We start from the raw sequence: 27,458 nt of genomic DNA, 5'->3' as shown, positions 1-27,458 counted from the left end.
TTACCCGGGCCATGGGCAAGCCGGGGGCCTGATGCCAGGGGGCTACAGATAGGACCAAACTGAAGAAGATGCGATTCGTGGCTTTCTCGGGCTCGAGAAAACTGAGGAGGAGGCTGAGTTCACTTCTGTGTGGCAGAGAGATGAAGGGCTGCTGGGGGAGAAGACGGTGCGGGGCAGGCACGGGAGCCTGAGGTCCTCCTGTGCTCGGCCACTGGGCACCAGAAGTGCTGAGCTGGTCAGTGTAATGCTGAGCTGCCTCTGTGCCTGTGGGTAGGTGGCTGCTGTCCCCTCTCCGGCTTCCGTGGTCCTGCCACTCCAGGGTTAGCTTCTAGCCCAGCTGAGCCATGACGCAGGCAGGGCAACCACACACATAGCCCCCACGATCCTTCCAGGTGCTGTCTGGCAGTCAGGGGGCCTGGGGTGCTCTTGTTAGCACCCCTTGTGTAATTCACTGTCTTCCTACTTGTTTAGAGTGAAGGGCATAGAAATTATGCAAATAAGCAGAATTTAAAATCAAGCTATGAGATCTCATGGCAGACAGACCCGAAGCCACAGCATGGGAGCATGGGTGGGCAGCTCTCAAGCCTCCAGGTCCACACCTGACTGCCCAGTGGTCAGGCAGTCTTGCTCCTTCTAGTCCTGAGCATCCCGTGACCTTGGTGAGGTATGAGGTCACTCCCTGGGTGGCCAGTCCCTGCACCCAGACAAGGTCCGCCAAAGCTCCTGCCATTGTCAGACAGCATGCCTGACCCCTGCAGGCAAGGGTGCTGGTGCCAGGCTGCTCACCACTGGGAGAGGGAGGCCGGGAAGACAGGGATCCTGGGGTGTGGGTGGGGTTGGCGTCCTCAGCGTAAATGACATCTGTTTGCTGGCACCGTCCCCTGAAAGGCCTAGAAGCATCCACTCACGGCAGCAGTGAGTGCTCAGTGCCCAGAGTCTGGTTCTGGAATTCCCTGCTCTACCCAGGAACCAGGGCTCCTTGGGTGGCAGAGGATTCCAGCTTGGAAACATGTTGGATGGATGTGGGAACCAGCCAGGTCAAGGCCAGTGAGTCATGGTGGTAAAGATCACACTCCACTGAGTCAAACAGGAAACCACGAGTGCATCCTGACACAGACAAACAGATAAACAAGGGAGACATGAAAGGAACCGTGGTCACAGACGCTCGTGGACGCACGCTGGGCTTAGAAGCACAGGACTGACAGAAAACGGGATGTTCGTATGGTCTCCATTCAATACTGGATATCCCCCAATTTACTTCGTAATTTTCAAGGGAAAATAGCCCCATTTCAGTGGAGTAGCCTGTTGGACACATCACCAGTGCTGGTATAGACCACACCATGCACCCCTGAGTGGGATGCACTGAGCACACACTCCTGGGTCCCCGCCAGAAGCACAGAGCCTGACGCCGAGCATGAGGCAGCTGATACCCTAGCAGAGGGATGTGCTGCAGATGAGCTGGCCCGGACTCCAGCGCGTCAGTGTCCCAAAACACAAACAGAGGCAAGGGAGTGTCCCAGCCAGGATACCGGAGACCCGGCACAGCTGCCATGTGGGATCCCGGCAGTTGGGGACACTTGCATGTGGACTGTGGATTAAGTTGTGTGTGCATCCAGGCCCCTTGTTTTCAGGAAGAACAAACAGGTGTTCAGGTGTGACGTGGTGCAGTGTCTCCAGCTTACTCTCAAGCAGTTCAGGGAAGCAAGGACATGGCATGGATGGGTGATGGCAGAGCCTCGGCCACCTGTCTACATGGGGGATCTGGGGAAGGGGGTATGGCAGCCCCTCGGCCTGTTCTCATAACTTCTCTGTCAGAAGTAGCCCCCCATCTCCTGCCCCAGCCAAGGAGCAAGGAGTCTTTGCCACTGTGGCTTCTGGGGACCAGGCGTGGGTGGCATTGCATTCCCACACTTCTCGTGCTCTGTGACCCCCTAGCTGGTCCCCACACAGGCACCTCTGCAGAGGAAGAGAGTGGTGGACGATAGATGGGTTGCCCTGCGCTCCAGGCAGGCCTGGCCTGAGCTGGCCTGTGCGGCCACACCTGGGGCCCGGCCAGCCTTGCCTGCTCCCCTGGCCACACCACCCATGCCAGCTGCACCTGGTCCCCAAAACTCCAAATTCAGTTCCTCCCCCGGCCTTCCTGCCCTGCACCTAGCCATGGGGAGCACATCCCAGATCCACTGGGGGGCGGTGTTAGCCACTGTCACGTCTCCATTGGCTCTGCCAGGAAGCTTTGGAGCCACCACGTGGGAGCCGAGTGGTGCAGCACCCGCCGTGGCTCAGGCCTCAGCCTCCCGGATGACTTCTCTGAGTTCGGTCACTTGTGAATGTCATTAAGACATTCCAGCAAACTAGACTTCCCTTCTTGTTTCCTTGCAAATGCCCAGATACACTGAGACAGTTTTCCTCCCTCACCAAGGTGCTGGGATCAGCAGCGCAGGTGAGGGGGCTGTCGGGGCCGCCGCTGCTCCTGGGGGTGCCAGGTGGACCCTGAAGCACGCAGTAGTTAAGAAGACACTCCTGAATATGTCTCAGGTTGTAACATCTTTGTTTGGGGATAAGACTTCGGAGTCATCAAAATAAACTTTTACTAAATAAAACTTAACTAGAAACCGAACCCAAGAGCGGTGGCATCCTCAGTCCACATCCCCCGCATCACTGGGCGCACAGTCACGGTGACTAGGACGTGAGCCCCCGGAGGCCGCACTCTCATTCCTGTACCATAAGATCAGTGACGTGGAGGTCCTGACGGAGCCCTCCAACCTGGCACCAGCATGAAGGCCCAGGACAGCGGCAGGCTCCTTGGTCATGCCAGGGACCATCTTTGGAGGAAGAGGTCTGCTTTTGAAGAAGAAATTTTCTCTTAATCTCTAAGTGTTCTGAGGTCTGCAAAGTCTCTGTTTTCAGTATTTTTTTCTTTTTCTTTTTCTTTTTTTTTTTTTTTTCTCACTTAAAATAACACAAGAGACCCAGTATGCTCCTGTAGAGGACCCGGGCCTTTAAGGAGCCAGGCTTGGCATCCCAGCTAGCTGCCCAGGCCTCCTGGGGCGTCACTGTCCCTCACCCCAGAGTTCCCAGTCGGCCCCTTGAGGGTGTGCGGAGCCACTGACCTCCCTTCCAGGTCAGCCCGGCTTCTCCCAGGCCAGGTGGGGCTTTTGGCCTTGTGCTGGTGAGACTGAGCAAGCCGCTGCTCCGCACGGCCAGGGATTGGAAGGGGCTGCTCCCAGAGCGGGCAGTAGTCTGCATGCCGGGGAAGTGAGTTGCGATTTGGGGTGCTCAGGCCTGCAGCGAGGCCTCCCTGTGGCTGCCCTGCAACCGGCCCTCCGAGACATGGGCAGACATCCTTTTGCTGTGTCATCTCCATGACCCCCCTCGGTCCTACAATAACCTGCGACACAAGCCCAGGGGCACCGGAAGGCAGTTGGCTGTGTGGCTCCCACTAAAGAACAGTAACACCCGGAGGGCACGGGCACCTGCCAGGCTGGAAAGGCACACCAGGAAGCCTGCGGGACAGGGCATGCTGGCCTGTTCCAGGGACTCAGGAGCTGTGCAGCCAGGACGGGGTACGGCATGGCCTCTCCCAGGTGCTGGGAACGGTTGGGCAGAGCAGGGTGTCTGTTCCCATGTGCCAAGGCCTGGGTGTCACTGGTTTCTCGTGTTCCCTTCTGTTGTGACTATAGTCCTGGGAGCCGTGGTGTAGACCATGGCTGTGCTGAACGAGGACAGCACAGTGCCTCCTAGGGCTCAGATCCAGGGTGTGGCCCAGGCCCAGGATGCAGAGGGGCAGGGAGCAGGGAAGCTCTGCAGACCCCCACGTGAGCTTCCCGCTTTCAGCCCCCTTTGCTTTCTTCCTTTGTGGCCTTCAAGATGTTGGGAGACCACAGCCAACAGGCAGGTGTAAAGAGTGAGCCAGAGGGGCAGGTGGGGCCCAGACAGCATGTGAGGCAGGGAGGACTTGCGAAGAGGGGCCACAGCCAGCACAGGCCGGGGGCTAGTGCAGAGTGAGTGACCACACTGGGGCGGGAGAACTGGGCTAGGCTCCAGCACAGGCCCCCACAGAGCCAGGCGCCTAGCGGGGTGCAGCCCTCCTGGCCCTGGGGCACCGCTGGAAGTTGATGTGAGGCAGGGAACCAGGCGCAGCCCAGGCTGGGAGCGGGGAGCTGCTGTGCTAATGGCATCAGTCAGGTCTCTGTCGTCTTCACGCAGGAACCTGGGGGCAGGAGGAGGGGCGTGCTCACGGGCCTCTGGTCTCACAGGCGAGGACGGATTGGGGGCTGCACCCCCTCCTGGGGCCCAGGCCCAGCAGGAAAGGGCTGAGGAACTGGGCAGAGGGGAACCAAAGCCAGACCTTGGCCAGGGGATTCGTGGTCTTTGTCCCATTTGTGGAAAAGAAGGGACAGCCTCGTCGTTCATCCTTCCTACAGTTACAGCACAAAGAACAGCGAGCCCTTTGTCTTCCTTCTGGAAGACCGTCACTCCCCGTGGTGCAGACTGCCATACCGATTCCGGGAGGGGGCTCGGGTGGCCCCCTGGGCAGGGCGGCCACCACCGCGCCCCCATCCCATTCACCCTGTTTTCCACGAGAGGGCTCATTGGTGCATTGTCTGACGGGGCTGTGTGCCCCGTGGGTTTACAGGGCCTTGCAGACAGAGGACCCGCTCAGACCAAGGACCAGGGGGAGTTCTCCATGCACCTCCGGCCAGGAGCACAGCCCCCACAGGCCTTATCTGTACACCGACTGCAGAGGAAACTGAAGGAAGCAACCAGAAAAATCCTCAGCCTCCGCCTGGAGAAGGAACAGCTCATCGAGATGGGGAACAGGCTCCGTGCCGAGCGGGGCCACCCCAAAGGTGAGTCCCCAGGAGCCTCGACCTAGGGTGTCCCCCTCAGGTGAGGGTGGGGTTCTGGGGTGTACGCTCCATCATTGAGGGGATGAGGGGGCCATCCAGAAAGTGCTCTTTCCTCTGGCCTGCCCCTTGGGCACAGGATGGGGCGAAGGCTGCTCGGGTCAGAGTTGCCATGGGGAGGAAGGTGGGTGCCTCGGGGCCATGAGGGACAGCAGAGGGAGAAGAGCTCTCAGCCCTGCGTGTCTGAGAGCCTGGGGCTGGTGGGAAGGCTCTGGCCCCAAACTTCTCCAGAAGGCAGGAGGGAGAACAGAAGCCGCCCACTGTGGAGTGAGGCCCAGTCGGAAGTCGCTGGCACAGAGCAGAGCTTCATGTCAGCGACGTGCATGCCGCGAAGCCCTTCTCTGGCAGTGTTTGCGAGGGAGACCCTGCAGATTGTGAAGCCTCTGCGCTTCTGTGTGGCTTTGCCCTGCTCCCAGGCCGGCTCCAGATAAAGGCAGCAGCATCTCCTGGTGGAGACCGAGGAGACACACACGGGCCGGCCCCGTGGCGCACTCGGGAGAGTGCGACGCTGGGAGAGCACCGCGGGTTTGGATCCTATATAGGGATGGCCGGTGCGCTCACTGGCTGAGCGCGGTTCGGGCGACACCAAGCCAAGGGTTGCGATCCCCTTTCCGGTCACAAAAAAGGCAAAAAAAAAAAAAAAAGACACACGTGTTACAAGCATGCAGGACAGGCTACCCTCAGAAATTCCCAGACCCGCCACGGAGGAAACAGAACTCAGGCCTCAGGGTCCCACGGGAAGTCCAACAGGGTCACCATACGTAAGTGTGAGTAGCCTTTTGTGCAGAGCATCACTGTCCAGTCCTCCCGTGCGCTCCCTGTTGACACTGTCCAGTGACATTCCAGGGTCAGTAGCATCGCTCTCAGACTGCAATCGTACCGAGTTCTTCTCGCTTTTCCTCCAGCCCTGAAGAATGTGCCCCATTTCTCGCTGCAGCCACCCTGGCCTGTGTAGCCTCTGCCTGTGGCTCCTTTTCCAACAAGATACCAATGGCCGTGCTTTCAGTTATTGTGATGATCCTGAGGTGTAGGCTTTGGGGATTCTACCCCCTTGTGGATTTGTAGTACGTAGGTCACACCTTCTCCTGTCCTCTGCCTGACAGCTGCGGGGGCAGGGGCCTGGGAACCACATCCACAGAAAGTCTGCTTTAGAAGCAAAGCTCTAGGCCCTCCCGTCTTTTTTTCGAGGCAGAGTCCTGTGTGCCCCTAAAAAGCCACAAGCATGCCAAGCATGTAGCAACACTCAATGCTTTCCCCCCATCGCCACAGCACAGCCTCGTCCGGGCACATCCTGCAACGCGGGAAAGGGAAGGCGGGGCCTCACGCCCCGTCTTCTGGTCTCTCTCCAGGGCTACGCTGCATGCCTAGTAGTAGTAGGTGTGGTACATTCACATTTGTGGTCCTTCTGTGAGTGCTAAAATGGTCTTGCAATTGGCAAGTGCAGCCCATGTCTTAGGGGAGTAGCGGAGCTAACGGGAGTCACAGTGCCTCACAGAGGGGCATGCAGGTGACCTGAGAACTTCTGAGCAGGACAGGATAGGGGCGTTTATACAATCAGTTAATGCTTGCTGAGTGGCTGGTGTGTGCTGACCCCCATGATATGGAGGAGCAGCAAACCCCATCTGTGAGACTAACCCATTGTCCTTTGAGAGCACTGTTAAGTATCAACCCTTTCCATCTAAGACACTTAGAAGAGATGTTATCTTAGAGGCTTCGTCCTACTGTGAACCCAAACCCAGAAAGACAGTTAGACAGCTCTCAGTGGCAGGTGTTTTAGAAGATGCTGTTACTGTGTGAATCAGCGGGACATGTGCTGTTTGCCCCAACTGCCTCGTCAAGGAGCCCCTGAGTGCAGGGAGCAGACCTGGTGCATTGGCTTCTTGATCACAGCTCGGCTCAGGACCGCATTTGTCTGTGTGGGTTCTGCCTCTTCCCGGACCAACGTGGGTCATTTACATTTTGCTAGAAAACCATCCGTCATCTCTAGGCATGAAGAACTACTGTAGAGTAGCCCACAGTGGGCTGTAACTGCTTCCGCTCCTCTGGGTCTGCGGTGGTCTCTCCATTTTGTAAGGCTTCTATAGTTTCCATATGTTGATATTTAATTCATCTGGAGTTTACTTTTGTGTGTGCTGTGATGTGGAGTTCAGCTCAAACTGTCCCCACAGACTGCACAGACTCAGTTCATCTCGGCAGCAAGAAAAGTACCCTACAGGAGTCTAAAACCTTCCAAACCACCGAGGCATGGGAAGGTGAATGACCACAGGTTAGATGCTGTTGCATTTTAAGTCATACCTAAGGAAAAGGCTCAATGATGAGAGACAGCAAACTGGGGACATACACGACACATTTGTCTAACGAAGAGTTGGGACCTGCGGTGGGACGTCCAGAAGGCGTGGGCTTAGGGCCAGGCCGGTGGGTCCCGGAGGAACCCAAGGAGCACAAATTGAGTCCCTGCGAGGTTCTTTTGCGTCTCAGATTTAAAAGTCTCATGTTTGGGGCTCAGGATACTGGGAGACACCATGCAATGTTGGTAGGAGTCTTAACTGGCAAAGCCTTTTTGGAGGGCAGTTTGGCACATCTATCAAATGTTAAATGCTTGCACCCTTCAAGTCAGAGACTCTTCTAGAAATCTATTCAAAAAATATGCTCTCAGATATGGGAAAGATATGTATGGGACATTCTTAGCAGAAGCCTTGCAATAGCAAGAAAATAATTTCCCCACGTGAAAGCAGCTGCCTGCACAATAGCATTTTTAGGTCAACAAGGAGACACATAGAGGGTGTGTATGCCTGCATATGTGTGTGTGAGACTACATGTGCCTGTGTGTGTGAGACTGTGCATGTGACTGTGCGTGCATGTGTGCGCATGAGACTGCATGTGTGACTGCGTGTGCATGTGTGACTGACTGCATGTGCATGCGTGAGACTGCATGTATGTGCATGTGTGAGACTGCATGCCCATGAGTGTGTGAGACTGCGTGTGTGTGCAAGCACACGTCCACAGGGAGGGCTGGATGCAAGCCTGTGGACTTCTTGGCAGTTTGGAGAGGAAAGCAGAGTGAAGAGAGAAACAGAGACCTTGGCTTCGCTTGGCATATGCCACATGCGCTCTCCTGCCTCCTTCGGGAAGGTTGTGCCCCCACGTGAATGCTGAGTCCTGCTGCACAGGCTTAGGCAGATGGGCCTGTCCACATTTCCTACTACAATCCTTTCTCTGGCTCATAAATCATGTGGCTGCAGTCATGAGCAGTAAAGAATGGCTGCCGTGACAAAAATATCTTGTCACTCACAGTATCAAAGCTGAGAGGCCCACACAGCAGAGGCAGAGCTGCACCTGCTCTGTCTGCAGGAATGTCCAGGTGTTCCTCCAGCCACCTCTGCGGCACTTACCGTGTGTTCCAGCACCAGCAGCCCCAGGGCTTGTCTGCACCTGCCTCAGGTCATGTCCTCACCTATCTGCCTATGGGAATGGATCCCAGGCCAAAGGGAGCAGGCTAACTAACCACCCCTTTGCTGCCCCTCAGCCACCTTCAAGCTTGGAGCGTCATCTCTTGTGCTGCAAGGTGGATGGGAGGAAGGTCACAGGTGTTGGGGCTGGGGAGTGTTACCTGTGCTCAGGTCACGCCTGTCCCTGTTCACACTCTAGCCTGGCTGTGGAGCCTGAGCACTGACCCCTCCCCTCTGCGACAAGGACCATCATCCTCCCCTCCTGCTGCAGGGTTGAGGCTGAGGCCAGGGTGAAGTGAGCTCAGTCCTGGAGTAGAGTGGCTGCAGCCAGGTGGGGTGGGCACCCCAGGTCTGCTGCCCCCAGAAATCAGAACTGGACACATGTTTCCAGATCTTGTTGGAAGCGAGGGTTCCTCAGAAGGTTTCTGATGATCTTCATGATACCTAGCATTTTTTAAAGGTTTTTTTCCCCTCATTATAAAAGGAATGTTCGGTGTAAAAATTAAAAAGAGTGCCAAGAAATATTAATCTGTACAGAAAACCAGAAATGACCGACTAGAGCTAACCCACGTTTGGGTGAAACACCAGGCACCTCTCTGTCCGTCCGTATGTGCCCACTCTGCACACCCCTCACACATTCGCACACGTGGCTGCTCACACACAGACACCTCGTGCAGGCCCAGCACACGCTCACTCACCCAGGGCCGCAGGTTACCTGCAGGTGACGCGCACAGGGCACTGCTGACTCACTCCTCCAGCGGCCTGGGGTGTGCCTAGGTTGCAGAGGCTTCTGCAGGTCCTCTCTTGTGGCATCGAGAGGGTTGAGAGAGCATTTGAGATGCCCTCCAGGGAAGGGCATCAACCCTCATCTTTATAGCCGTGAATAAAAGTGCCTCTTTGACCAGCCTCATGAACACGAAATATCCATTAGAAAATGGATTTGGGGGGCTGCTCTGGATAGATAAAAATACTTCATTGTTTTAACTTGTATTGTGTGTGTGTGTGTGTGTGTGTGCCTGTGAGTGTGCGCCCTTGTGCACATAGTGCATGTGTGTGCATGTGTGTGTGCGTGAGAGCACAAATTGTGTGTGTGAGTGGATGTGTGCGCACATGTGTGCATGAGTGTGTGAGGGTGTGAGTGTGCATTAGTGCATGCACATGTGTGAGTGCGTGTGCGTGCGTGTGTGTATCCATGTTTCATCATCGTGTCATTTTCCTGCTGAATCTTTGATTCATCTAGGAATGATTTGGTGAAATAGAAGATTTGGAATCTATTTTCTTTTTTTCCTATGTTAGCCAGTTGACCCACTATTTATGAGGCATGTGTGCATAAACAGTAAAATCTCTACTTATATTTAATTTATTCATTATAATGACACATATGCATCTACAACTTCATTGTAAAATTGTATCAATTGGAAGTAATAATTTTGCTTGCATTTTATGGAATAGTGCATTGAAAGTGTCTCAGTGTGCTCCTTGACCTTGCTTCCCTGCACGGCACAGGCCTCCCAGGAGCCTTGGAGAGCCTCCTGCATGAGGACAGCCTGTCTGTTCCAGGGATCCTTTGAGGGAAATGAACTGCATTCAGGTGCCTGTGGTCTTTCCTTTAGCAGTTCCTTCAGAAAGATATGGGGGCAGTAAGCTCTCTTTATGTCTAAATATGTCTGAAAATGATCTTATTTTGACCACTTTCAAGAATGATGGCTCAGCTGGAAATAGAACTCTATGTTGTCATTGTCCCACTACTTTTAAAGAAGATGCATTCCGACGTCTTGAGAGAAGCCAGCCTGGTCTCAGTGTGCGGCCTCTTTTCTGCTCCTCTGCTCTGCTCTCCGCTGCCACTGTCTTCATGTCCAGTGTGGGGAGCTTTTGCTTTACCTGCTCAGGAGCCAGTTTTCTTTTCAATCTTAGTGCTCACGGTTTATTGTCTCTCATTGCTGAAAGTCCTTGGCCATCATTTCTTCAGACACCGTCTCCCTTCTGCCTGGCCTGTCCTGAAGATCCGATCAGACTCAGGAGGTGTGTGCGTGTAGAGAATCCCTCTCCCTGTGCTGCCTTCTGGGATCTCCTCAAAGGTGCCTGTTCAGAGCTGCTGGATGGCTCTGTAGACTGAGCGTTCACTTCATCTTTTTCATTCTGTCCCTTGGCTTTATTTGTGATTCTTTTCCTGATTTCTTAGATTGGATGTTTAACATTTATTTTCATTCTTTCTTAACTGCATTTGTTTTTTCTATTTTTTATATTATTGGGATTAAGTTCCAAGGAATCACACTTTGTAAGGTGTGAGTTTTCACTGAGTGTCACTTTGGTCATGTCCCAGGGTTTTGAGGGGTGGCATTGTCAGTGTAATTATCTTCTAGACAGTCTGCTTTTCTGTTTCACCCACGAGTTGTTCCAGGGAGAGTTTCGAAATTCCTGTGGTTATTTTTTAAGGCAAATGTGTTGGGTATTACTTTTGATTCTATTCTGTTTGACAACCTGATTAAATATACTCATCCACGTTCCTCACAAGTTTATTTATAGCTGTCAGTCTGAAGACTCTTGCACTGCTCTTGTATTTCCATCTTTTTCCTTCTCCTCACCATGATGTTTTATAAATCTTTGTGCCGTGTTGCTTACAGCACCAGTGTTCATGACAGTTATCGCGCATCGTGATGGTTTAGTACGTGATGTCTTTCCTGATGTTTAATAATATTTCTTTAATTATGTGTTAAACGATAATTTTCAGGAAGAAGTAAAATATGGCTCTGAAGTAGATATGAAAGACGAGCAAGAGTTTAGAGTTTCATCCTATTCATGAGGAAACCAGACAGATGTGATAACTAGTTCCAAGGAAAAGTCAAAAGAAGCAAAACTGTATGTGGAGTAAGAGTCAGATGCGGGGCCGAGCCCGTGGCGCACTTGGTAGAGTGCTGCGCTGGCAGCACGGCGACGCTCCCGCCGCGGGTTCGGATCCTATATAGGACTGACCGGTGCACTCACTGGCTGAGTGCCGGTCACGAAAAAACGACAAAAAAAAAAAAAAAAAAAAAAAAAAGAGTCAGATGCGGATGGAGGCGCAGCCGGCAGCGCTGGAGGGGGCGGGGTGGATGCTGCATCTCAGCCTCTGGAGCTGGAAGTGGCGCTGGACAGTGAGAGGCTGAGCCCTGATGGCCCAGGTGACACAGTGCAGATGGTGCAGTCCCTACCAAAGCGTAATTTTGTTTCCTACTTTCCCTACTTTTGATAGAAAACAATCTCCAAAAAAGGCTATTCCTGAGCAAGGCTGGTCTCAGTAGATTTGGCCTGAGTATTTCCACAAGTGCAGCCAGACTGCAAACTCACCGTGTTGCCTTCTTAGGTTTGCTTTCTCGAGGTTTCTTTAAGGCATTTCAGATTGGATTTCTTTCTTTCTTTTTTTTTTTTTTTTTTTAAAGATGACCGGTAAGGGGATCTTAACACTTGACTTGGTGTTGTCAGCACCATGCTCACCCAGTGAGCTAACCGGCCATCCCTATATGGGATCCGAACCCGTGGCCTTGGTGTTATCAGCACCACACTCTCCAGAGTGAGCCACGGGGCCAGCCCCTCAGATTGGATTTCTGAAAGCTGCTTGTGTACTGCCCAGAGGCCAGGAAGCCAGCAGACTTCACCTGCTGTATAAGTCTGAGCAAATTCCTTTCTTCTCAAGGTTTCCAAATAGCTAAGCTTCCTGGACCTGTCAGGAAATGACCTTCGTAACCCACCTGTAAGCCAGGTATCATGTGGGTTGTCTTTGGGGCACTTCCTTACAAGAGGCTGGTTTTGACGGACTGAAGAGCATCACTCTCAGATGTGGCCTTCCAGGTAGGGCCTTGGTCACATAATCAGCACTCAGTGTGAGAAGGAAAAAATCAAGGCTGTCAGGAGATTTGAACCCTAAGATAGAATCACGGGTTCCTGAGAAAGTACGTGGCTGCCCCTATGAAAGCGACAGCAAAACATTAAACAGAAACAGAAGGGAAGGTGATTATAGAAAACCTCAGCTCTTTTGTAAGTATGGGAAGTTTTGTTTTCTTAAACGGTCAAGACACAACAAGTCAACAAAAAGCACAGAGAATTATCCTGGGTGCTGTCCAGGCGGATGAAACAGAAGGTACAGGGTAATCCTTCATATTTTAGGTAAAGGCAATAAATTGTAAACCAAGGAAGCAAATCCATCAAAACTGAGCAAACTTTGGTAAGATCTTAACAGATTTTATAGCTTTTTTTAAAAAAATAGCCAATTTTTAAAAACTTTGGTAAAATACAGGGGGCCGGCTGGTTGCTCAGTTGGTTAGAGTGCTGTGTTATAACACCAAGGTTGAGGGTTTGGATCCCTGTACTGGACAGCCACAAACAACAACAACAACAACAAAACCACTTTGGTAAAATATACGTAACGTAAAATTTGCCATTTAAATATTTTAGGCTGGCCGGTTAGCTCATTTGGTTAGAGCATGGTGTTATAGCACCAAGGTCTAGGGTTCAATCCCTGCACTGGCCAGCTGCCAAAAAAAAAACACGGGGGGACCCACTTATTCTATTTTATGACATGAAGCATTGCTCAACTCTAGAATCACAAATAAAGCCAACTGAGGTCTTTAAACTAAATGTGTTATAATTTTGTCTTTTGACATGTTAGTGGCTGGTACAAATTCCTAAGCCAGTTCCAGTCTGATTTCAGAGTGGAACCTGTACTAACCGCTAGGTTAGAGGGAGTCCCTTTAACTTTTAAGACTGTGTTTTTCATTAAGCTTGGGATGGGAATATGTTCTCCAAGATGGAACAGAAAGATAGTATTGAACTCACTGGTAAAGAAAGTTTTCACACGTTAGGTTCGTTTTTTAATAAACAGGGTCCTTTTTTTTTTTTTGTCTTTTTTTTTCGTGACCGGCACTCAGCCAGTGAGTGCACCCGCCATTCCCATATAGGATCCGAACCTGCGGCGGGAGCGTCACCGCGCTCCCAGCACCACACTCTCCCAAGTGCTCCACGGGCTCGGCCCATAAACAGGGTCCTTTAAAAATAAATAAAAACAAACTGTTATAAAGTGTACAGCTCAGTGGCATTAATTACATTCACAATGTTGTGCAGCCATCACCACCATCTAGTTCCAGAACTTTCTCATCACCTCGGAGGAATTAGCCGTCACTTCACTTCCCGCAACCCCCAGCCCCTGGCAACCAATTCACCGTCTGCCCCTGTGGACTTGCCTGTCCTGGACATTTCATTTAAGTGGAATCGTACACTACGTGGCCTTTTGTGACTGGCTTCTTTCACTTAGTGTAATGTTTTCAGGGTCCATCCATGGCCACGGCACGTATCAGTGCTTCATTCCTTTTCATGGCTGAATAATACTCCGTTGTTTGGATAGACCGCATGCTGTTTATCCATTAATCAGTTGATGGACATTTGGGTTATTTCCACCTCTTAGCTACTGTGAATAATTTGCTATGAACATTCAAGTTTTTGTTTGAACACCTGTTTTCAATTCTGTTAGGTATGTACCCAGAAATAGAATTGCTGGGTCTTACAGTAATTCCATGTGTAACTTATTAATGAGCCACCAAACTGTTTTCTCATGGTGACAGCACTGTTTTACATTCCCGCCAGCAAGGCGCAAGGGTGCTGACATCCCACACCCTCACCAACACTTGCTATTTTCTGTCTTTTTGCTTACGGTGATCCTAGTGAGTCTGAAGTGATCTCAGTGTAGTTGTGATTTTGCCTGCTCCACTGATTTATGATAGTGAGGGTCCTTCCGTGGGCCTCTTGGCCATTCCTACTATACCTTCTGATTTCATAGCTTTTAAACTCAAGCATTATAAAATAGGGAAAATAATTTCATTTCTAAATTTGGTCTTTCATGTGTCCTTTTATTATCTGGAAAAAACTGTCACTTTACTTTAGAACCCATCTCAGGAGGCCCACAAGGGAAGAACTAATTTCATGACACTAATCAGATGTTAATAACATGCAATATGTTCATTATTGCTATCTTCAAATGAATTGATACATAAGCATTTAAAAAATTTCTGGGCCGGCCGGCTAGCTCAGCTGGTTAGAGCTGGTGCTGATGACACCAAGGTGCGGAGTTGATCCCTGCACCTGCCAGCCACAATTAAAAAAAAAAAATTAAACTGGACTTGAGGAATTACAATGGTGATAACAGATAAAGTTGGAAATGTTCAGAAATTTGTTCTTTGAAAGTGGTCTTAAATTTCCTTTTTCTCTCGTGCCATTTTTGATACTGGTCATTCCGTGACTGAGTGCAGCAGAGCAACATGAGTGTGCTGTAGCTCGGCTTCTGGCTTTGGTTTTCTGCTGTTATCAGCAGAAATCCCCACTTGGAATTTTTGTCCTTAGTGTTTACCTACAAATCAAATATTGTCTTCCTTCCCCTTGCTCATGATACATAAAAAATGTATGGTCATGATAAAATGTACATAACATAAAATTAACCATTTTAGTTATTTTTAAGTGCACAGTTAATGGTATCAACTATATTCATATATTTGTGCAATCAATAATACATTTGTTGATTCTTAACTGCTTTTTAAAAACAGACCAGGGCTGGCCAGTTAGCTCAGTTAGTTAGAGCCTGGTGCTGATAACACCAAGGTCCAGGGTTCAATCTCTCTACTGGCCAGGAAAACAAAATTTCTGTTTCAGTTTCCAATATGGTAAGTAGTGATAGTTAACAGCCCCCCAAAAAACTTGTTGGGGCCCTCAATAAGTTTAACCAAATTGATTCATTATTCTGAAAAACACTATTTCAACAGTAATTATATCTTGTAGTATGTCAGCTTTAACATAAATTTCCAAAATCTTTAGGTAAATAACTTAACACAAATGGAGTTAGTGAAAGAGTATTCATTTCTAAGATATAACGCTGAATCGTGGATCACAACCACAGTCTCTAAGTTTATACGCTTAAACCTGTGCTTCTTGTTTCTGTAGCTACAGCATGCATCTCCTGGGTCTGCTCATGAGCGTGTGCATTTCTGCCACTTAGAAACTAAGCCATCTCTGGGACAGGCGCGGCTGTCAGAGGTGTGACGTGCGCCCATGAGTCCTGCTGAGATCGTGTGTGTCTCGCAGATCACGGTTTCTACCCCTCCCGGAGCGCTCTATGAAATAGAAGTTACTTTGGTTTTGAAAAGGAACATGCTGTTCTTTTTGAGTGTTTGTGTTCAACACAAGAGAAATCCAGAAGTGATGTATGCACAGAGAACAAACCCATTTGCTGGTATCGTTTCCAGGGAAACCTCCCCTTCATCCGCCTGTCCCCACCCCTGAGACCCAGAGCCCGGGAGAGCTGCCTCAGGTGTCTTCGGATCACAGCCAACCTTTGGGACAATTGCAGCCCCGTTTTACAACTCAGGTAACACTCTTTTACCTAAGAAATGTATTTTCAATAGCTTTTTACTAATTGCTTAAGTATTGCACTTTTATTACAGAAACTTCAAAATATAATAAACACTATATAAAAAGGCTCCAATTTTCTTTTATTTTAAAAAAACGATGACCAGTAAGGGGATCTCAACCCTTGACTTGGTGGTGTCAGCACCACACTCTCCCAAGTGAGCTAACCAGTCATCCCTATATAGGGATCCGAACCAATGGCCTTGGTGTTATCAGCACCACACTCTCCTGAGTGAGCCACGGGCCGGCCCTAAAAAGCCTCCAATTTTCAACATCTAGACGTAGTTACCTGTAACATTTCAATGTGTTTCCTGCTGTTTTACATTAAAATTAGTAATTTTTACATTAGTTAAAAACAATATTATACATATGTTTTACTACAGTTTTACCCCCTGGGTAGTATTTTTTTAAACTTTACCAATATGATGGGTAAAAAAAAGAATTTCATCTTTAATAAAAAATTTCTTATATACTTGGTGGTAGTAAATGTTTTTAAACTATTCACCATTTACAGTTCTTCTTTTATGGGTTATTTATGCATGTTCTCTGCTAATCTTTCTACTGGTGTTTTTGTACTTATTGGTTTGTAAAAAGTTCTTTATATATTAAAGCAATTTCTGCTTATCTGTTGCACATCTTTGTCAAATTTGTCATTTGCTTTTTAATTTTCCTCTTTTTTAAAAAATGTCCTCAAGTAACTCTTTTTTTTTTTTTTTTTTTTTTTTTTTTTTATTTTTTGTCGATTTTTCGTGACCGGCACTCAGCCAGTGAGTGCACCGGTCAGTCCCATATAGGATCCGAACCCGCGGCGGGAGCGTCGCCGCGCTCCCAGTGCAGCACTCTACCAAGTGCGCCACGGGCTCGGCCCACAAGTAACTCTTTTTTAAACTTAATGAACTCCCGGTCTACTTTGTTTATTTGTTTGCTTTTCTCTTTGTTTGCTCTATGGTAGCTGGTGGGTACAGGGATCCGAACCCTCGGCCTTGGTGTTATAAGGCCAAGCTCTAACCGACTGAGCAACCAGCCAGCACCTTCACCAGTCTGCTTTAATGTTTTATTCAGTTGTTTTTTGACTTAGAGGGTTTTTTCTCTATTCTGAGTTTAGGTAAATATTCACCCATTTCTTCCAGCTGTTCTATCTTATTGTCATGGTATCCTATAAGTAACTATCCATTTTCTCACTGATTTGAATCGACTCTTTTGTCATGTGCTAAAAATCTATACTCTTGCTTATGTCTTTCTTTTTAATTGACTTTTTATTTTGAAATAATTTCAGAGTTGCATAAAGTTGCAAGAATAGATCATGTACACCTTCATCACCAGTTGTTGTCTTCTTGCTACATTTGCTTTATCATTCTTCTCTGCTTCCCCCACCCTTTAGCTAGACAGATAAATAGATGATAGATGAGAATTAGAGGAGAGATAGATGGGAGACAGATGGATGAGAGATGAGAGATAGATGGGAGACGGACAACGGGTGGTAGGCGGACGACAGGTGGTGGATGGACGACGGGTGGTGGACGGACAACGGGTGGTGGACAGATGACAGATGGTAGATGGATAGATGGATAAATGGATGGTAGACAATGATAGATGGATAGATAGATGGTACATGGATGGTACATGGATAGTACATAGATGGTACCTGGATGGTACGTGGATGGTAGATGAGAGATAGATGGGAGACAGATGGATGAGAGATGAGAGATAGATGGTAGATGGACGACGGGTGGTGGAAGGACGACAGGTGGTGGACGGATGACAGATGGTAGATGGATAGATGGATAAATGGATGGTAGACAATGATAGATGGATAGATAGATGGTACATGGATGGTACATGGATAGTACATGGATGGTACCTGGATGGTACGTGGATGGTAGATGAGAGATAGATGGGAGACAGATGGAGGGATAGGTAGACAGGTGGATGGTAGATGGTAGATGGATGGTAGTAGATGGGTGGATAGATGACAGATACACAGGTAATTTTTCCCTCTGGACCATTAGAGAGTAAGTTGCAGACATCATACCCTTTTATCTCTAAAAACAAAGACCCTGTCTTCCAAATAGATTCAATAAACATGTCTAATACATGCTGGCAGTTAGCTCGGTTGGTTAGAGCACAGTATGAACACCAAGGACAAGGGTTTGGATCCCTATTCCCGCCAGCAGCCAAAAAGAAAACCACATCCAATGCAGTGCGAGAATTAGCACGTGTTCTGCCTTCTCGTTTTGCCAGTCGTCTCTGAGGCCATCTCCTCCCATCCAAGAGCCAGTCCAGGCCCCACGCTGCACCTTTTGCTGGTTCAACAAAACACTCGCAGCCCTCTTTGTCTGTCACAACGTTGACAGTTTTGAGAGTCTAGGCCAGTGTTTTGTAGACTGTGGGTCTGCCACTGCATCATTGTCAGATTCAGGTTCTGCATTTATTTGGGGGTTTTCTACATAGTTCCCACAAGCCATCTGTTCCTGAGCCAGTCCTATCCTGCTTTAAGTACCATGGCTTTGTGATATATTATCACATCTCATAGAGCAAGTTTGCCCTTATTTCTGCTCCTTTACAAAATTTTCTTGGCCATCCTTTCCCATTTATTCTTGATGGGATAGATATTATGTAATTATTTATTTTTATTGTAAATATGTTAGACTTCTAAGAAAATACAAAGACTAATATAATGAGCAGCACCCACCTTAATCAACAAAATATCACAAAGTCAAAACCGTTGCGTGTTCTTCCCAGCACCCCTCCCTCTCTGGACACCCCGTCTCTACTGCTTCTGTCCATCTCTGCGGCGTCACAAGCCCGCCCACACCGTGCCTGGCTGTGGGTGCTTCTGCACACATGCTGTCGTTCACGTTACACTCTGGCATATCCACGTTGACATGTGTGGCTCTGGGTAAGGAGTTGGCACACCTTTCCTATAAAGAGCCAGAGAGTAAATATTTTAGGCTTTAAGGGCTGCTTGGTCTCTGTCACAGCTTCTCAACTCTGCTTTCAGTGTGAAAAGCAGCCACGGGCCACATGTAAACAGACCAGCATGGATGTGTCCCAGTGAAACTTCACGGATATGAAATTTTAATTTCACATCATTCTCACAGCGTGAAATATAATCTTTTGATTTTTTCAGCTGTTTAAAAATGTAAGAAACTATTCTTAGCTCATGGGAGGTACAAAAAAAGGTGATGGGCCAGATTTGGCCTACGAGCTGTTGTTTGCTGACCCCGGTTTGTGTATTTTCTTTCTGTTTTATGAATACACCCAAATTTTTAATCCATTCTCTTGTGATAGATGGGCAATTGGTTACCAGTTTTTTGCTATGAACATTATTATAAATATCTTCATGTACACGTGCACAACAGCATCTCTAGGGACTGTGCCTAGATCAGAATCACCAGGTTCCAGGGTGCGTGCATCTTCATCTTTCTCAGACATTGCCAAAGGACAGTCTAGAGTCACTGTGCCCGTCTACACCCTCACAAATAATGCATGAAGACCCTTGAAAGCTTGTCCATATGTAGGTCATTTTGAAGGTTTATAAAATATAGTCGTCTGTTTTTTAAAATGTGTTTAATATAATATTTTTTTAAAAAATTAGACTAGTATAGCAGTTTTATTTTTACAGAAAAACAAGGCCAGCGCCGTGCTGCAGCGGGATCCCGCTGACACCGCCTTGGCCGGAAGCTCTCACCACAGGCCAGGGCCATGCAGGGGGCTGCCCCGACCCTGCAGGAGAGGTTGCAGCCCGCCCTCTCCCCGAAGGATGGCAGAGGTCCTCAGGCTGCCTTTAGGAAGCCTGCCGAGTCCGTCCCGGCTGGTGGGAGCAGGCATGTCCTCCCTTTGGCCTGTCACCAAATGGAGTGAATCCCCAGTGCCGGAAATTTAGGGAAAGTGTTTCTTTTTGATCTCAGGGGAAAACTCGTTGCCAGACGCCATCGACATGAACCCCTGAATTCCTTTTATTTAAATTTCCACAACAGGGCCGTGAGAGTGCCAAGAAAGAATGTTTTTCCGAGCACTTGGGAAGGAGCCCTCCCTGCTTGGCACGGAAGGTCGGCAGGAACGCTGCAACGCGTGGTGGTGGGGCAGGAGCAGCAGCGCCCATCCAGGTACCACCAGTGCTGGCGTTCGCACCTGCTGTGGTGCGGGGACTGTGGGTGCTGTGCGGCGGGTGTCCTGGAGGACAGCTGCTGCTGCAGTGACTGCTGCTGACAGGTCACCCAACCCCTCGCTTAGAATGATAGAGTGGGGGAGGACTCTTAAAGCCACCCATCCCCGCTGGGGCCCTTGCTCTGCGCAGCTCGGAGACAGATCAGTGCATCTGCCCCGGCATCCTCCGTGTCCGTGCTCCCGTCACACTGCACAGCCCTTGCCCTAGACTTCTTTCATGCTCCGAATGCTCGCGAGCCTGGTGGTTCTGGCATTGCCAATGCTCAGTGTTCCCAGAGAGCTCAGCTCGCTCTCCTGGACACTCGCCCTGGCACAGTGGCCTGTCCTGCTGGTCCTGGAAGTTCTCCGCAAAGACCCGTCTCTGAGCCTTGCCCACAGTCACCTCAGTGACCTGAAGGGGCATGAGAGGGGTTGTTGCTTCCTCTGGGTTAGAGATGGGGTGGCTTTCAAGGGTGATCAGGCCTTTTTCTACTTTTATAGAGACAGCAGAAAATCTCCACAGTGACTTGCAAATCAACCTGTCAGAAGGAAAACAGGTCCCCAAAGCTGCAGAAGGCTCGAGAATTCCCTGAGGAGGACGGCCACCACACCCAGAGATCATCATCATTGGCCAGCAGTTCCCTTCAGGACACGTGGAAGCTACTAGACCTGGGGTCCAGCCCTTCTGGCCTCACCTCCCAGGATGACTCCACTCCAGGTAGGAGAGGGTGCCTTCTCCAGGCTGCCGCTGCACAGGTCTGGGTGACGGTGGCAGGGACAGTGTGGTGACTGCTCTCTGAGGCTGGCATGGCAAGTCAGCATCCTGCGTGCTTCCCACCACTCAGGTTCGTGCACTTTGGCTTCAGTGATGTGTAAGTCTTGTAGACTCCCCACCTCTCCTGTGGTGCTGGCGCACTTCCTGTATCACATAGCAAAGCCCGTGGTGCAGAAGCCCGTGTCCTCGCTCAGTGCCATGGGGGCGCGTTCCCTGCTTGCCTGGCATGGGGTCTGTGGGCGATGAGCAGGGTGGTCTCTGCTCAGGGGCTTCATGCAGTTTGCACAGCCTGTGACTCTGGAGGGTGGCTGTCCTGAGTCGTTCTCCATCTTACAAGGCTGAGAAGCTGAAGGCGACCACGTCCTTGGTCTGCTCCACTCCCTGCTTCTCTGTCAACTAAGTCACCTGCTGGGTAAGCTCAGCAAGCTGCCACTTCAGCTCACGCTGGTGGTCATCATGGCATTTCCAGGAAAATCTGTCTGAAGGACCCACCTTTGGGGAACTGCCTGAGACCATTACGGAGCAGGAAGTGTGGAGGGAGGAAGAGGCTGTGTGCAGACACTGGGGACACATGGCGAGGGGTGTGGGCGCAGGTGGAGGCGCGAGCGTGGGCTCCGCCCTGTGTCCCTGGGCAGAGGTTCCTTGTCCTTCTAAGACTGCAGAGTATCTCATTATGTAGATGTTCTCTAATTTACTTAACCGTTCCCTGACCAGTGGGCATTTCGGGTGACTTCCGGCCCTTGGCCATCACAGTAACACTGCGGTGGGTCACCTTGTGCGCACACCACAGTGCATGTATGGAAGTATGTGTGTGAATTCCCAACAGGGTGCTCTGTCAGGTGTGCTCACCGCTGCTTTTGGTAGATATTGTCATACTGGCCTCCATGGAGACCGTCCTGTTCCTCCTCCCACCGGCGGTGCTGGACAGCACTCCTTGCCCCAGACCACCCCGACCACCCCAGGGCAGCTGGCGGACTCGAGTCCCCAGGCAGCTGCTACCCGGGCCGGGGTTCCGACTCGGAGGCTCTGTGCCTTCTCTTGCGTTTCCCTTTCCTTCCTTCCTCTGCCCATTTGTGTATTGGGCTGTTGTCTTCTTCATTTGTACGAGCTTGTTATACAGTGGAAATTAAGCCTTTTCCAAGGTGAAAATTGCTAATATTTCCTGCCAGTTTTTCATGTTTTTTTACTTTTCTTATGATGGTCATTTTTCAGGCACATATTTGTTACTATTATGTAGTTAATGTCTTTGTTTTTGATCCTTTCTGGGTTTTGTGGCATACTTAGGCCACTCAAGCCTGGTTTCTTCTGATACAGCCCTACTTTCATTTTTTTATGTTAAATACATGATCCACTTAGAATTTATCATAGTGTATGTTATGAAGTAGGAGCCAACTTTTTTTTTTGCTCCGGATAACCCGTGCTTCCCCACTTGTCTGACGTCCCACTTTCACTGTAACGCTGAAGTTTCCACGTGTCTGTATCTGGACTGTTTGCTCGGGCCCACGGCTCCTGGTCTGCTCACACACAGGGCCATATTATCTGAATTATCGTCACCACTGGTCCCTCTTAGCGCCTGGCTGACCTGGGGTCTCCTCTTTACACGTCTTTCTCAGAATTTTCCTGGTTATTCTCATTTATTTACTTTTTCCACACAATCTTTAGACTCACCATGTCTGGTTCTCCCGCCCCACCCCCAAAACTCTATTGTTAGTTTTCTCAGGATTCATGACTTAGGAAGAAAAGACATTGTGACAACGTTTCTGGTTCTCCTGGGTGCTCCAATTTTGCCTCCACCTCTCTGATATATTTATTTTATATATTCTTCTTTTTGGGACTCAGTGAACTCAAACTGTGTCTCATTCTGTTCTCCTAATACCTCTCCTCTGTGTCTCTCCTTTGATTCTTGGAGGTATTACTTCATTGCATTTCTAATTCATAGTTTTCGTCCATTCTACTGGAAAGTCTTTTGGTGAATGTCCATTTTCACTTAGTTTGCTTGTTTCCTTCCTCTTTTTTCTTATTGTCACCCTTCATCTTTAAAAGAGGTACATTTTTACTTGACCAGCTATTCGTAGGAAGTTTGTATGGGAATAAAGACAGAGCCATTTTCCATTGTAGCAGTTTTATTGTTGTTTAAATGTGCTCAGCCTTTGGGCCAGCCCGTGGCTCACTCAGGAGAGTGTGGTGCTGACAACACCAAGTCAAGGGTTAAGATCCCCTTACCGGTCATCTTTTTAAAATAAATAAATAAATAAATGTGTTCAAGCCTTTGCTTATCCCTGGCCTATGAGAGTCAGTGCCTGCCAGGCTTTCACAAAGCCTCCTCCCCTCCGTCCCCCACAGACGCCCCGTGCTCTGCACGTGTCCCTGGTTCACTCTGCACTCTCTTCTGGAAGTGCTTGCTGCCAGCCACATCCACCATAGCAAACAAGGAACCTGACTTGCTCCTGACACTCGCTGTGCCCTTGAGATGGCTCTTTGTAAGAACCCAAATGCCCCAAGGGATCACACCCTGATCACATAAGCCCTTCTCCGCCGCACCCCATCATGGCGCTGGTTGCCCTTCTCTTCCGCATTCTCCTTCCCGCCAGCGCGAATCACACGCCAATCAGCTCCCCCCCAAGCCCCGTGCGGTATGCTAAGTAGGGATTGTATTTTAAACCAATCAGCTTTCCCTTAAAGCCCTATATATATGTGTGTGTGCTGCCTAATAAACGAGCTCTCTCCGGTGGATCATCAACTGGTGTTGACTCGTCCTTTCACTCTTTCTGGGCTGTGGACGAGGCCTGAGGTCTGCGGCTGAGGCAGTCTCCACCACCTGCCATACGTGCCCTTGCTTAGTATCCACTACCTGCTGCAGTCCTACCACTTTTTACACCTGGAGTTTTAGCTCCTAGTTTTATTAAAGTGAAGTCTGCATTTTTGTTTTTCATGCCCTTTTTTTGCTTTTGGATGATTTACAAGAAGAGAAGGGGAGGAATGCTGACATTGTGATGCCTTCTTCAAGTCAGAAACTTGTCTTGTTTTTTTAAAAAAGCGCACTGATTATTTTGGCAAATGATCTAAAAATATATTATTATTTATTAGTTTCTACTATTGAAAAGTCAGCATTTTTCTCGTTACACGTTTCGTCACAAGCTTAGCAAGATGTTACAGGTCTCATTGTCTCCCCTGCATGCATGTACTGGGACAGAAGCACCTGGGTCTCCATCTAGCCACATGCACAATTTCTGGACACCATGATTGATGGGGCCCTTGTCTTGTTTCTGATAAAATGCAAGCAAAGAAGTGCTCCGAGTGTGGCCTTGCTTCAGCCCGAGATGTGATCTTCCTTTGCCTTTCCTTGTAATTCTGCTTAGGTCTTGTTTTGTTTTTCAACTTACATGGAATTTTTTCAAGTTTACAGATTTCTGGGTTTTCTTTTTAGCTGTCTTTTACATAGTGATTTCTAATATGTTTACAATTTGATTAGAGAATAAAATTACCATGATGTTAATTCTCCTGAGAAATATTATTTCTTCAAGTATAATTATGAATTACCTGTTTCTGTCGGTTCTTTGCGTCTTTTGAGGTGCATTGCCGGGTGCACGTATGTGTAGGTTTTCTGCCTTCTTGACCTCTTCTTCCCTTTACCAGTATGAAATGTTCCTTATAGACCTTTATGGGTTTTTTCACCAAGAAACCCATTTTGTTTGACATTCAGATTGCTATCTCAGTATTGTTTGGGTTTATATTGGACTGCCTTATCTACTCATTTTTAACCTTTCTATATCTTTTTGTTTACAGGGTGTCTTCTGTAGAAAATCTAGTACTCTATCTTATCTTTTGTTTACCCCAGTCTGAAAGTCTGCTTTTGTTTAGTGGTTTCATGCATCTTCGTTGATTGTAAGTGCTCTTTTACTAAGTGCTTTTTTCTGTCATCTTATTTTGTATTTTCTGTTTAGTATGTTTTTATTTTTACTTTCTTCTGGCTCTTTTTATGTTACACTCTCTAATTTTATACTTTGCGTGGGGGGAGGGGAGCGGCTGGCCGCGACAGAGACTGGACCCTGCTCCTCGGTGTTGTCAGCGCCACACTCTAATCAACTGAGCAAACCAGCCAGCCGTCCATTTTTATCCTTCTGGTAGTTACTCCTACTATTTAAATTTAAATTATTAAGACCTATACTTATTCTCATTTCTCCCATTAATTTCTTAAACTTATTGACATCTGTATTTTCCATTGGTATCAAGTAGAGTTTTAGCTGTTGAGGGGTGGTTGTCTTTTAGAAGCAAATTGGACCAAGTTCTTTTTTACTTATTCTTATTTACTTTCCAAATCTCTCACAGTAGCCTCTGGATATGTTTTTCTTCTTCCAAGGGAATTTTAAAAGACAGTTTTAATATGAGTACTTTTTAAGGCCTTATATATTAGAGTATTTTTTACTTTTGCCTCACATTTAAATACACTGTAGCTAAATGTAAAACTCTAGTCTTCTGCTTCTACTAATAGATCAAGCCAAGCGCCTGGATTGACACTTACTGAAAGCAGCTAATACTGCTGAATAAAATACTGAAACGTGCTTGTAAGACATGAGTAAGCCAGCAAAAAGGTAAAAAATTCTCAACCTAATGATCAGGTGAAGGAGGGGCTCTGCCAGCAAGTTGTATACTGAAGTTGGCTTTGACCCCAAGGACTTTGTCAAACTGGGTGAACTTGAAATTTGGTGTCACAGCCTCATGGGGTCCAGAAAACAGGTGACAGAACCTAGGACCCACCAAGGGTAGGAAAGTGATGGGAAACCCCACCCCAGTAAAGCTGTGACTCCAAAGGACCACACCCCCAGTGTAAAGACAAAGCCCTGCACTTCAGACCCCACACTGCCCAGCCTCCCCACCCCCCACCCGGAGCTACACAGACCCGTGAGTGACTCGGTCCTGTGCTGAATGGTAGTCGGAGGGCAGTTCCTTACAAGTGGCCGCACAGTCAGCCCCGCGGGTCTGAGAGCTCAGAGTGATTCTGAACAGGCGGGGCTCAAGCCCTGGGCAGGTTGAGCAAGTGCAGATCATTTCAGGGCAGTCCACCCTTGTTCAAGGCCAGAATCAGTTCCCACCGATCAGATCCTGGTGAAGAACAGGACTCCATGCATAAGGAGCAAGGCAGCAGAAACAGACCCAGAAGATACAGGGTATAAATAACAGTTTAATATGTTTAAAGAAATAAAATAGCAGCAAGAAAATACATTCAAGAAACAAGGAACTGTAAAGAAAAACCACGCAGATGTGAAGAAGAACCAAATAGAACTTTAAGAAATAAAAATGTAATAATTGAAATAAAAAACTCAGTGGATGGTTTAACAGCCGATTATATACTTCAGAATTAATGAAATGGACATTAGATATGAATAAATTACCCAGAGAGACAAAAATATTAAAAAAGAAAAAACCGGGCCAAGCTCCGTGGAGGACAGAGGAGGAAGGTCTGATGCGTGTCAGTCAAAGGGGCAGAAGGGGATAGAGCAGGTGGGCAGAGGTGGCGTGGGGGCACTGGGGCCGAGACTTCCTGATGTGTGTCGCACAGCCCTGCTCCTCAGTCGCAGGAAGCCTGACAGACCCCAAACAGAACAATTGAAAAGAAATCCACACCTGGGTCACTTATAAGACCCAGGGAAAGCAAAGGTGATGAGATTGTTTTGAAAGCTGCCGAGACAGCAGATCACCCTCAAAGAAGTGACGCTTGCCTGATCCCTGACTTGTCATCAGTACCAGGGAAAGGCAGAGACGTACGGTGGTGTGTGGACGTGCTGAGAGGACACGGCTGTCAACCTACACTCCCACGCCTGGTGAAATGATCTTTCACCAACGAGGCCAAAACAAAGACTTTTCAGACAATAAAAACTGAGCAACTTTGCCACCAGCGGTCCCTCACTAAAAAACATTTCAAAGCAGAGGTCAGCAAACTTTTTCTGTAAAGAGACATACAGCAAATATTTTTTTGGCTTTGCAGCCTATGGTCTCCTTCACGACCTCCCGTTGTGGTGCAGAAGCAGCACAGACAATGTGTAAATGACGGGGTGCAGCTGTGTGCCAATAAAACTTTATTTACAAAAACAGGTGGTAGATTGTTCTGTTTCTTGAGCTGTGTACACAGGTGTTTTTAAATTATCCTTTAAATTATTTTATCTATTTTTTACTATTCTTTGGACTATACATGCATGTTTTATGTGCTTGATGTCATTTTGGGTATATTTTATGATAAAATGTTTTAAAGAGCGGGGGAGTGGTCAACTGTTGAATACTGTGGGTAAGTCAAGGAAGGTCATGACAGAGAAGTGACCCCTGTTTTTGCAAGGGGAAGGTCACTGGTGGTCTTTTGTTTTGTTTTTTTTTTTGGTGGCTGGTCTGTGTGGAGACCTGAACCTTTGACCCTGATGCTACCAACTCCGTCCTCTACCAAGTGAGCTCACCAGCCAGCCCCACACTGGTGGTCTTGAGGGTGGTCTCCGTGGAGTCATGGGATTGTTATTCCCGCCATCCTGGCTAAAGTGGCTTGAGGAGCGGATGGGACAGACAACTTATTCAAGAAGCTGTGCTTTGAAAAGCAGCAGTTAAAAGAGGCAGTATTTGAGGAAGATGTAGACTCCAGGGGAGGATTAAAATCTGGCAGTGTTAAAGCCTGTTTAGGCAGTGGGAAGTGTGATGACTCCAGAGGGGGGATGGGCAAGTGCAGGAGAGAGGTCCTGGAGGAGGGGATGGGGCTCGTGCCAGTGT

At 48.5% G+C, this 27,458-nt stretch overlaps 1 protein-coding gene across 3 annotated transcripts in view; it reads left to right on the top strand.

Annotated features, from left to right (window-relative positions):
- The window catches only part of CCDC57 (coiled-coil domain containing 57), a 102,447-nt gene that overhangs the window by 49,280 nt on the left and 25,709 nt on the right, over positions 1-27,458 (top strand). For all 3 annotated transcript variants that reach the window (XM_063081081.1, XM_063081079.1, XM_063081080.1), the window contains 4 exons: positions 4,637-4,850; positions 15,622-15,743; positions 19,765-19,893; positions 20,435-20,651. In XM_063081081.1, the coding sequence (XP_062937151.1) occupies positions 4,637-4,850; positions 15,622-15,743; positions 19,765-19,893; positions 20,435-20,651 (682 nt within the window). The remainder of the gene's footprint in view (positions 1-4,636; positions 4,851-15,621; positions 15,744-19,764; positions 19,894-20,434; positions 20,652-27,458) is intronic.

The sequence above is a fragment of the Cynocephalus volans genome, chromosome 16 (genome assembly GCF_027409185.1).
Source record: "Cynocephalus volans isolate mCynVol1 chromosome 16, mCynVol1.pri, whole genome shotgun sequence".
In the NCBI taxonomy this organism is placed as follows: domain Eukaryota; kingdom Metazoa; phylum Chordata; class Mammalia; order Dermoptera; family Cynocephalidae; genus Cynocephalus; species Cynocephalus volans.
This window is presented reverse-complemented; position numbering and strand designations above follow the sequence as displayed.